We start from the raw sequence: 12,056 nt of genomic DNA, 5'->3' as shown, positions 1-12,056 counted from the left end.
CCCCCCCCCCCCCCCCCCCCCCCCAAACATATCCATAAGACACTCTCCCCACTGATTACCAGCTTCCCACATTTATACAGCCAATTCAAACCATATTAATTAATATGTCCATCATCTGTTGCCTTATCACGTGAGGTCTTAGTCATTCCTTCAGACCATTTTAGATGATAACAGCAAACATACAGAACTCCAGCCACTTTCACAAACCGTTGGCTGCCTTGTATATACTATAGTCATTGGTTGAAGAGTAACTCTCAACGCCTGGATAATTATTTCATGTTTATATCAGATTTCAGAACTTTTATTCATTTCGTGTAGAGGCTAGTGTATTTTTGTTTTCGGCAGTACAGACTGAATGTGCTAAAAAGCATCTTCTGTACTCTGATTCTGTGATTTTAATGTTGTTTGTTCTAGATTTTTTTTTTCTTTCTTCCTTCATGGGATGAGGGTGTTGCTGGCCAGGCAGCATTTATCGCTCATCCCTAATTGCCCAGAGGGCAGTTAAGTCAACCACAATGCTGTGGGTCTGGAGTCACATGTAGGCCCGACCAGGTAAGGATGGCAGTTTCCTTCCCTAAAGGACATTAGTGAACCAGATGGGTTTTTCCCAACAATCAGCAATGGATTTATGGTCACCATTAGATTCTTAATTCCAGATATTTATTGAGTTCAAATTCCACCATCTGCCATGGCAGGATTTGTACATGGATCCCCAGAACATTATCTGGGTCTCTGGTTTAACAGTCCAGCGATAATACCACTAGCCCATTGCCTCCCCATCTGCTCTCACTTTTCCTCTACCTGATATTTTCCTTTTTGATATATAATGTTTTCCCCCTCCTCAGATAATAAGAATGCTGAGAAATTGGAACCAGGAAATCTCCGAATTGAGTCTACATCCCAAGCCACACTAGATCCATCTTTAGTAATGGAGCATCCATCAACAACAAACCGATCAACTGCTTCAAAGGTTGTTGAAGTCATCTCCTACTGTAATTGGAATGAAAGTCGTGTTAAGGTTATTAAGTTAATTGCTGAGTGTGCTATGGCCAATAAACTTCCCTTGATACAGCGATTGGACAAATACAAGATTAATTTGGAAAAAAGTGATGGAACTTTATTTCCACCTAAGAGGAGGATTGATGTGAGAGCAACCATCCAAAATGTCTCAGATTCAGAACATGGATTTATTAGGCCCCTGGTGCAGAATATGGTGATTGAAGCTGTGGTTGGCAATTCTGCCTTCAAAACAAAGCTGAATCATTTAATATCCAAGGTGAGAGCTTAATTTTTTTTATGTATCCTCCCTGCTACAATTTGTGCAAGGGGAGGGGTGGGCTTAATGCTGTGCCAACAATTTGTTCTGGTAGGTTTCCTTCTCCTGTTCTCTTAAAAACAGTACACTCAGCTGTCCTATCTAAATGCGTTCAGTGTCTTCATCAAATGTTGGTAAAACTTAACTTGATCTATGCAAGGATTCTCTGTCCAGTACTCTAAGCTGGTCGGTAATTTAATGATGTGTGGGATATGTTGTATTTTTATTATCCAGGTTAGAATTCCTGAGCCTCAAGTTAACTGATTATGAATCTTTGTTAATAGAAATAATTTCATCAGTTGAAGTGATTTCAAGCAGCTTAGCTTGTTTGCTGCAATTGGAAATTGAGGAACTTTATTATTTTTCGTTGGCATCTCTAAAGAGAGGAAACATGGTAGCAACTGGTTATGCAATGATGATAATCAAGACCCAGGAACATAGAGCATGCACTGACAAAGAAAACCATTCAAAATGACATGGTCTTTCTTCACTGGTGGCATAATTCACATAGTTGCACAGCATTAGAAAGTTGGATCATCACATTTGGAAAATGCATAACAAACTTTTCAGTTGAAAAAGTTAATCTGCCGCCTTATCTGCCTACTAAGGAGAATGCTTTGCTTCTCTATTTGCCCTACATTTGGAATGGAGTAAAATTGGTAGAGGGCTTGCAGAAACGTTTTTTTAATAACTTCTCATTTACTGTCTTCTGACTTCCCATTTTTTGTGTTTGTATCTCCTGCCTTAGGTCTCCAAAGATAGTTCTAAGCAAACAAGAGTCGAACGGCTTAATTCTTCAGTTCATGTTGTAATGGATTTAGAGAAAAATGTCTCCTCACCAGAAAAGTGCCCGAGTGAAACCAGTTGCACCACCAACCCATCCAACAGACCTACTGGTGAGTAAATGCACTTTTTGATTTTGGTATTTGGAATAACAGTGTCATACAGCATGAAAAGCAGACCCTTTGGTGCAACTCGTTGATGCCAACCAACTTTCTCAAACTAAACTAGTCTCACTTGCCTGCGTTTGGCCCATATCCCTCTAAACCTTTCCTAATCGCGTAATCTGTCCAAATGTCTTTTAAATGGTGAAACTGTACCTGCATCTTTCACTTCCTCTGACAATTCATTCCACATGTAGACCACCCTCTCTGTGAAAAGGTTGCCCCTCAAGTCCCTTTAAAATTTCTTCCCCCTCACCTTAAAATATGCCCTCTAATTTTGAAATCCTCTACCCTAAGGAAAAGACCTTTGCTGTTCACCTTATCTATGCCCCTCTTGATTTAATGAACCTCTATAAGGTCACCTGCCAACCTCCTATGTTCCAGTCAAAAAGGTCCCAACCTCTCTTCATAACTCCAACCCTCCAGTCCTGGCAACATCCTTCTAAATCTTTTATGCACCCTTTCCAATTTAATAATATCCTTGCTATAGTAGGACGACCACAACTGTACAAAGTACTGCAAAAGTGGCCTCACCATCGTCCTGTACAACCTCAACTCCAATACTCAATGGTCTGAGCAACGAAGGCAAGCTTCTAAACAGCTTAACTAACCTGGCTACCTGTGATGCAACTTTCAAAGAATTGTGTTCCCGAGCCCCTATGTCTCTGTTCTACAACACTACTCGGGGCCCTTCCGTTAACTGTATAAGCTTTATCCTTGCTCTTTTTACGAAAATGCAACACCCACATTTATCCAAATTCAAACTCCATCTTTTCACTCCTCAGTCCGTTGGCCCACTTGATCAAGATCCTTTCATACTCTTAGATAACCTCCTTCACTGTTCACTACGCCCCTAATTTTGGTGTTGTCCACAAACTTACTAACCATTCCTCCCAAATTCTCATCCAAATCGTTTATATAAATGACAAATAGTGAACCCAACACCGCTGGTCACAGGCCTCCAGGTCTGAAAAACAACCCTCCATCACCACCCTCTGTCTTCTACTGTCAAGCCAATTTTATATCCAATTGGCAAGCTCTCCCTGGATCCCATGTGATCTAACTTTGCTAACCAGTCTACCACGCGGCACTTTGTCTACATGGACTTTGGTAAAGCCTTTGACAATGTCTACCACTGTGTGCTCTTCTATCTTGGGGCGTCACGGTGGCTCAGTGGTTAGTGCTGCTGCCTCAGTGCCAGGGACCCGGGTTCAATTCCAGCCTCAGGCAACTGTCTGCATGGAGTTTACATGGGGAGAATGTGCCTGCGCAGGTTTCCTCCGGGTGCCCCAGTTTCCTCCCACAGTCCAAAGATGTGCAGGTTAGGTGGATTGGCTATGCTAAATTGCCCATAGCACCTGGGGATGTTTAGGTTGGGTGGGTTAGACATGGGAAATGCAGGGATAGGGGAATGGGTCTGGGTGGGATACTCTTGGGGAGTGCGGTGTGGACTTGTTGGGCCAAATGGCCTGTTTCCACACTGTAGGAATTCTATGATCATTCTATGATCTATTTGGTCACGTCCTCAAAAAAAAAAGCTGATTAAAGTTTGTGAGACATGATTTCCCATGCAGAAAGCCATGCCGACTATCCCTAATCAGGCCTGGCCTCTCCAAATACATGTAAATCTTATCTGTTAGAATCTGCTCCAACAGCTTACTCACTGCTGATGTCAGTCTCGCCTGTCTGTAGTTCCAAGCTTCTCCTTACAGCATTTCTTTAAATAAAGGTGCAACATTAGCCACCCTCCAGTCCTCTGGCACCTAACCCTTGGCTGTAGTTGATAAGAATATCTCTGCTTTCTTCCCTAGCTTCCCACAGCATCCTGGAATGCACTTGATCAGGTCCCGGAGATTTAGCCACCTTTATATTTTCTAAGAGCTCCAACACCACCTCTTCTCTAATGTGGACTGTTCTCAAGACATCAGTATTTATTTTCCTGAGTTTCCTAGCCTTTGTCTTTCGCCACAGTAAATACTGATGCAAAATATTCATTTAGTATCTCCCATTTTCCTGTGGTTTCACACAGGATGTTGATCATTAAGGGGCCCTATTCTCCGCCTTAAATCTTTGATCTTAAATTTGAATACACGTAACTGAGCTTTCTGATTTACTTGTGACATTAACAGCATATCACGCATGTTAATGTTCAAGTAGGAATACATCCCAGGTGGTTTCAGGAGTTTGTATAAGAGTAAGTTTGGTTTAAGACTCTACATATTTCAAACGTTGCTCTGAATTGAGCTGAATTTTAATGCAAAACTAAAGATTTTACTAGTGCCGTTGTCAGGATGAAATTTTAACTTGAGCAGACGGACTTATAGTTCACTGTAACTGACCCTATGGTACTGTTAGAAGATCTGGTGGAAGTTCTGCTCAGTCGATGTTCCCTCAACAAAACACAACAGAATTTTTTTCTTTGATTTGTCATTACATTTACTATAATATTGAACTTGGCGAGCCAACTGGAAATATTTGCCCAAAAGACAACAGTAGACAATTGAGAGGAAAGCCATTGGTTGTGAAGTACTTTGAAATGCCTTGAGCCTGATAGATTGACTTTACTTTTTAAAATGCCGATATTTACTGCCCACTCCTAATTCATATCAATAGAGTTGTTAGTTTGTCCATTGTATTTACCAAACTAACAAGTTTGAATAACTATGCTGCATTGGCAATAAATCTTTCTTAAAAACTGAGGAGTTTGTAAAGTGAGCCTTTTAGTAAAAATGAAAGGCAGTCATATTTTAGAATCAAAATAAATAGTGCAGGTGGGAGCAGAAGAATGAGAGAGGACAACTCTGGAATAAGTCAGTGAGCAAATGAAGTTCAATGTGAGAAATTGAGGTCATCCATTTTGGGCCGAAGAATAACGGTTGGAATATTTTCTAAATAGTGACCTGCTAGGAATCATGGATGGGAAAAACAACTTGAAGGACCAAAGTACAGAAATAATTAATTGGATAAGTACAGAAAAAATTAACAAGGTTGATGAAACAGTGGCCTTTTTCCCAAGGATGTTGGAATGTCAAGAAGTGGAATTTATAGTGTAGTTGTACAGAACTTTGATCAGACGCCACCTGGTATAATGACATTCAGTTCTGGCACGGCACCTCAGGAAGGTTAGAGATAACAAGGTGTACAGCTGAATGAACACAGCAGGCCAAGCAGTATCAGAGGAGCAGGAAAGCTGACGTTTCGGGTCTAGACCCTTCTTCAGAAATGGGGGAGGGGATTCTGAAATAAATAGGGAGAAAAGGGGAGGTGTTTAGAAGATAGATAAAGGAGAAGATAGGTGGAGAGGAGATAGACAGGTCAAGGAGGCGGGGTTGGAGCCAGTAAAGGTGAGTGTAGGTGGGGAGTTAAGGAGGGGAGGTCGGTCCAGGGAGGACGGACAGGTCAAAGAGGCGGGATGAGGCTAGTAGGTAGGAGATGGGGGTGGGCTTGAGGTGAGAGGAGTGGACAGGTTAGGGAGGCGGGTACGAGCTGGGCTGGTTTTGGGATGTGGTCAGGGGAGGGGAGATTTTGAAGCTTGTGAAGTCCACATTGATATCATTGGGCTGCAGGGTTCCCAAGCGAAATAGGAGGTGCTGTTCCTGCAACCTTCGGGTGGCACCGTTGTGGCAATGCAGGAGGCCCAGGATGAACATGTCGTCCAAGGAGTGGGAGGGGGGAGTTGAAATGGTTCGCGACTGGGACGTGCTGTTTTTCAGTGCGAACTGAGCATAGGTGTTTCACAAAGCGGTCACCAAGCCTCCGCTTGGTTTCCCCGATATAGAGGAGGCCACAACAGGAACAGCTGGTACAGTATACCACATTAGCAGATGTGCAGGTGAACATCTGTTTGATGTGGAAGGTATTCTTAGGGCCTGGGATAGGGGTGAGGGGGGAGGTGTAGGGGCAGGTGTAGCACTTCCTGCGGTTGCAGGGGAAAGTGCCGGGGGTGGTGGAGCTGGTGGGGAGTGTGGAGCGGACAAGGGAGTCATGGAGAGAGTGGTCCCTCCAGAAAGCAGATAAGGGTGGGGAGGGAAACATGTCTTTGGTAGTGGGGTCGGATTGCAGATGGCGGAAGTGTCGGAGGATGATTCGTTGGATCCGGAGGTTGGTGGGATGGTACGTGAGGACGAGGGGGATTCTGTTTTGGTGGTTGTTGCGTGGAGTGGGTGTGAGGGATGAGTTGCGGGAAATGCGAGACACACGGTCAAGGGCATTTTCGACCACTGTGGAGGGGAAGTTGCGGTCCTTGAAAAACGAGGCCATTTGGGATGTCCGGGAGTGGAATGCCTCATCTCGGGAGCAGATGCAGCGGAGGCGAAGGAATTGGGAATAGGGGATGGCCTTTTTGCAGGAAGGTGGGTGAGAGGAGGTGTACTGTAGGTAGCTGTTGGGAGTTGGTAGGCTTGAAATGGATATCGGTTTCCAGGTGGTTGCCAGAGATGGAAATAAAGTCCAGGAAGGGGAGAGAGGTATCGGAGATGGTCCAGGTGAACTTAAGGTTGGGGTGGAAGTTGTTAGTGAAGTGGATGAACTGTTCGAGCTCCTCGTGGGAGCATGAGGTGGCGTCAATACAGTCATCGATGTAATGGAGGAAGAGGTGGGGGATAGGGCCAGTGTAGCTTTGGAAGAGGGATTGTTCTATGTATCCTACAAAGAGGCAGGCATAGCTTGGGCCCATGCAGGTACCCATGGCCAGGAGAAGTTGTTAAGGGTGAGGACGAGTTCAGCTAAGCGAATAAGGGTGTCAATGGAAGGGGACTGGTCGGGCCTGCGGGACAGGAAGAAGCGGAGGGCCTTTAGGCCATCTGCATGGGGAATGCAAGTATACAGGGACTGGACGTCCGTGGTAAAGATGAGGTGTTGGGGTCAAAGGAATCGGAAGTTTTGGAGGAGGTGGAGCGCGTGGGTGGTGTCACGGACATAGGTGGGGAGTCCCTGGACTGAGGGGGAGAAAATGGAGTCGAGATAAGTGGAGATGAGTTCGGTGGGGCAGGAGTAGGCGGAGACAATGGGTCGACAGAGCAGTCAGGTTTGTGGATTTTGGGAAGGAGATAGAAACGGGCGGTGCGGGGTTGGGGAACGATGAGGTTGCAGGCTGTGGGTGTGAGGTCACCTGAAGTTGTGGATAGTTTGGGAGATGATGATGTTTTGGTGGATGGAGTCATGATCAAGGAGGCGGTAGGTGGAGGCGTCGGAGAGTTGGTGCCTGGCCCCGGCAATGTAGAGGTCAGTGCGCCATACTACAACTGCGCCTCCCTTGTCCGCGGGTTTTATGGTGAGGTTGGGGTTGGAGCGGAGGGCTGCACGTTCTGTGGGGCAGAGGTTGGAGTGAGTGAGAGGGAAGGAGAGGTTGGGGCGATGTCACGATGGCAGTTGGAGGTGAAGAGGTTGAGGGAGGGTCGGAGGCCTTGGGGTGGTGTCCAGGAGGAGGGGGTATGTTGGAGGCAGGAGAAGGGATCAGTAGCGGGAGGGTTAGGCTCATGATTAAAGAAGTAAGCGCGGTGGTGGAGGCGGCAGAAAAACTGTTCTACATCCAAGAGTGAGTTGTATTCGTTGATGTGTGGGTGGAGGGGGCCAATGGTGAATCCATTACTGAGGACTGACCGTTCGCCCTCAGTGAGGGGGAGGTCTGGGGCGATGGTGAAGACTCGGCAGGGCTGGGTGCTATTGTCTCCTCTGGAACTGCTTGATGTGGAGGCGGTGGGAGGAGTGACGTCGGCGGTGGGCAGAACGACGTTGCCGCAATTTCCTGGTACCCAACACCTCATCTTTACCATGGATGTCCAGTATACACCTGCATTCCCCATGCAGATGGCCTAAAGGCCCTCTGCATCTTCCTGTCCCGCAGGCCCGACCAGTCCCCCTCCACAAACGCCCTTATCTGCTTAGCTGAACTCGTCCTCGCCCTTAACAACAACTCCTTCCATTCCTCCCACTTCCTACAGAAGTGGCCATGGGTACCCGCATGGGCCCAAGCTATGCTTGCCTCTTTGTAGGATACGTGGGACAATCCCTCTTCCAAAACTACACTGGCCGTATCCCCCACCTCTTCCTCCGTTACATCGATGACTATCGACGCCGCCTCGTGCTCCCACAAGGAGCTTGAACAGTTCATCCACTTCACCAACACTTTCCACCCCAACCTTAAGTTCACCTGGACTGTCCCTGATACCTCTCTCCCTTTCCTGGACCCTTCTATTTCTATCTCTGGCAACCACCTGGAAACCGATATCCATTTCAACCCTACCAACTCCCACAGCTACCTAGAAAACACCTCCTGTCACCCACCTTCCTGCAAAAAGGCCATCCCTTATTCCCAATTCCTTCGCCTCCGCCGCATCTGCTCCCGAGATGAGGCATTCCACTCCCAGACATCCCAGATGTCCTCGTTTTTCAAGGACCGCAACTTCCCCTCCACAGTGGTCGAAAATGCCCTTGACTGTGTCTCTCGCATTTCCCGCAACTCATCCCTCACACCCCCTCCCTGCAACAACAACCAAAACAGAATCCCCCTCTTCCTCAGGTACTACCCCACCAACCTCCGGATCCAACGCATCATCCTCCGACACTTCCGCCATCTGCAATCCGACCCCACTTCCAAAGACATTTTTCCTTCCCCACCGTTACCTCCTTTCCGGAGGGACCACTCTCTCCGTGACTCCCTTGTCCGCTCCACACTCCCCTCCAGCCCCACCACCCCTGCAACCGCAGGATGTGCTACACTTGCCCCTTCACCTCACCCCCATCCCAGGCCCTAAGAAGACCTTCCACATCAAACAGATGTTCACCTGCACATCTGCTAATATGGTATACTGTATCCGCTGTTCCCGTTGTGGCCTTCTCTACGTCGGGGAAACCAAGCGGAGGCTTGGTGACCGCTTTGTGGAACACCTACGCTCAGTTCGCAGCAAACAACTACACCTCCCGGTTGCAAACCATTTCAACTCCCCCTCCCACTCTTTGGACGACATGTCCACACTGGGCCTCCTGCAGTGCCACAACGATGCCACCCGAAGGTTGCAGGAACAGCATCTCATTTCGCTTGGGAACCCTGCAGCCCAATGATATCAATGTGGACTTCACAAGCTTCAAAATCTCCCCTCCCCCGACTGCATCCCAAAACCAGCCCAGCTTGTACCCGCCTCCCTAACCTGTCCTCCCACCTCAAGCCCCACCCCCATCTCCTACTTACTAGCCTCATCCCGCCCCCTTGACCTGTCTGTTCTCCCTGGACTGATCTATCCCCTCCCTAATTCCCCACCTACACTCACCTTTACTGGCTCCATCCCTGCCTCTTTGACCTGTCTGTCTCCTCTCCACCTATCTTCTCCATTATCCATCTTCTATCCGCCTCCCCCTTTCTCCCTATTTATTTCAGAATCCCCTTCCCCTCCCCCATTTCTGAAGAAGGGTCTAGACCCAAAACGTCAGCTTTCCTGCTCCTCTGATGCTGCTTGGCCTGCTGTGTTCATCCAGCTCTACACCTTGTTGTCTCAGGAAGGTTATATTTGTCGTAGAGTTGATGCAGTGTACGTTTGCCAAAATAGTGCTGGGTTGGGGGGCAAAAGGCGAAGCTGTTGAGGTTGGATTTTGATTCAACATTTCAGCCATGATCTAATTCATTGGTGGAGCAGGCTCTTGGGACTAAACATACTGATGGTTATGAACTGAAAATCTGAGACTCAGAATTACTGCATATATTTAATCTTTTAAACTACTACTGTACCCATTTATTCTTAGCTGATGTATAGAATCTGATGACTAAGCTCTCCTTAAGTGGTCTGTCTCTTTATATTGGAAATGCTTTTCGTTTTATCTGTCTGCCTCTGTCGTTCCATGGAGGACTGGTTCATAAAAGCAAACTATATTAACAAATTCAAGGGGGAGCTTGTGGTTGAGAGAGATGGCAAGATGTTGCACAATGTTTTCTGAGCTTGGGATTAGTATGTTTTTGTGGTTAGCGATGGTTGTTTCTTGTCCTGTGTAAATCCATGTTTCTGGTTTTCTATCTGAATACTTTCAATCCTGTAGTTATTTAGAGGACTAGAATATCAAGGAGTGGAAATCATGCTTCAGCTATAAGAAGCCCTAGTTAGACCAGGCCTTCAGTTTGAAATAGTATACCTGAGGAGGGATATTGTTTACCTTGGTGGGAGGGCAGCGTGGATTTACCAGAATAGTTTTAACTGGATTCCAATGGTTAAGTATGAACAAGACTCCACAGACAAGGATTGTATTGCCTGGAATTTACAAAATTAAACAAATATTTGGTGTTTTCAAAATAAGTCAGTGGAGCAAAACTGTTTCCATCAGTTGGGGCACTCTAGCAATAACAGGCACAGCCTGAAAGAAAGAAAGAGACTCTGGTGGTGAAGTTAGGAAATATTTATACACGCATAGGTTGGCAGAAATTTTGAACACTCGTAAATGGCTCTTGGCGCTCAATCAATTATTTGTTAATCATGATGTGGGATAAAGGAAAGTGTATGCGGTTAGGTTGCACATCAGCCGTGACCTCATTGAATAGTCAACAGGCTTCATGGTCTCAATGGCCACTTCTGGCTCCAGTATTGTCGTGGTCTATAAGAGTGTCAAGAAACACATCATCATTATATATGCCTTTGCTGCTAATGTCTATACATCAATTGTGCAACATATATTAGTCAGTAAGTCAGGAGTGTGATTGAATGCTCTCCATTCGTGTAGATGCGTGCAGTCCCAACTACATTTGAAGCTTGACATCATCTGGAAAAGAGCAGTCTGCTCGATGATCACCTCATCTGCCCTTTCCCATTCAGTCCCTCCACCACCGGAGCATTATGATAGCAGTACATACCATCAACAAGACTCCAGCAATAAGTTACCAAGTTCCTTCAACAGCACTTTCCACACTTGTAACTTCTCCCACTCAGAAAAAGAGGGACAGTGTAGTTAGGGAGTCCCATTACCTGCATTTCGTGTTCCATCTTGACTTGCAAATGTATTGCTGTTCCTTTACTGTTGCAGGGTCGAAATTCTGGTGCTTTCATCCTGAACAGCTCTATGTATGACCGAGGGAGCTTTGCCACCAATTACTCGAAGGCAGTTAAGGATGAACAACAAATAACATCCTCCTCGGCAATGCAGACATTCTGCGAATTAATTTTTTTAAAAAAATTGCAAATGTGTAATTAATTAAGTTAATTACAGCAAGAGATTACCATGTCAATAATGCAGTATTTTATCTTTACCTCCAAATTGCAATTTTTTTTCTGCAGCAGAAGGTAAAGCTCAGTCATTTCCAGTGATTACAACACAGAAAAGGGAACAAGGAGTTTCCATTGCAGCTACTGACACAACTGTGAAAAATGTGTCCAAAGCCCCCCCTCCTATTAGATCTGCAGTCACAACATTCCAGAGAATTGGGGCTTTGAGTACAGTCCTGACCAATACAACTGCGACACCAACTCCAAACTGCTTCATGAATTCTGTTGCATCTGGAAACAAACCTGAGACATCAGCAGCTATTCCCACCCGTTATCTATTGTGTAAAACTAATTCATCTGGATTGTCTTCAGGTAGGTTTGAGACTTGGAGCTTCTGGTCGAAGCCATCTGGTGTACGTGTGCACACGTATCAATGTGAGCGTGTGTACGTGTGTCTACATACATTTCACTTTGCCACACCATTTACAGCGTGCTATTTATTCTGCAACATTAATCCTCTTGAATAACCGAAATGTCAACAAATATGTCGACAACTCTGCTATGGCATGCACGTGCCTTCCAGAACAAGTCTGTCTCTGTCGCTCTGTCTCTGTG

At 46.0% G+C, this 12,056-nt stretch overlaps 1 protein-coding gene across 1 annotated transcript in view; it reads left to right on the top strand.

The window, feature by feature from the left end:
- LOC109924273 overlaps positions 1-12,056 on the top strand; it is a 138,275-nt gene that overhangs the window by 40,026 nt on the left and 86,193 nt on the right. Inside the window, exons 8-10 of the mRNA XM_048618263.1 lie at positions 846-1,276; positions 2,064-2,211; positions 11,514-11,813. Of these exons, the coding sequence (XP_048474220.1) occupies positions 846-1,276; positions 2,064-2,211; positions 11,514-11,813 (879 nt within the window). The remainder of the gene's footprint in view (positions 1-845; positions 1,277-2,063; positions 2,212-11,513; positions 11,814-12,056) is intronic.

Source organism: Rhincodon typus, chromosome 39 (genome assembly GCF_021869965.1).
Source record: "Rhincodon typus isolate 14 chromosome 39, sRhiTyp1.1, whole genome shotgun sequence".
NCBI lineage: Eukaryota > Metazoa > Chordata > Chondrichthyes > Orectolobiformes > Rhincodontidae > Rhincodon > Rhincodon typus.
Note: the sequence above shows the minus strand (reverse complement) of the source record. Positions and strands in the feature narration are given on the sequence as shown.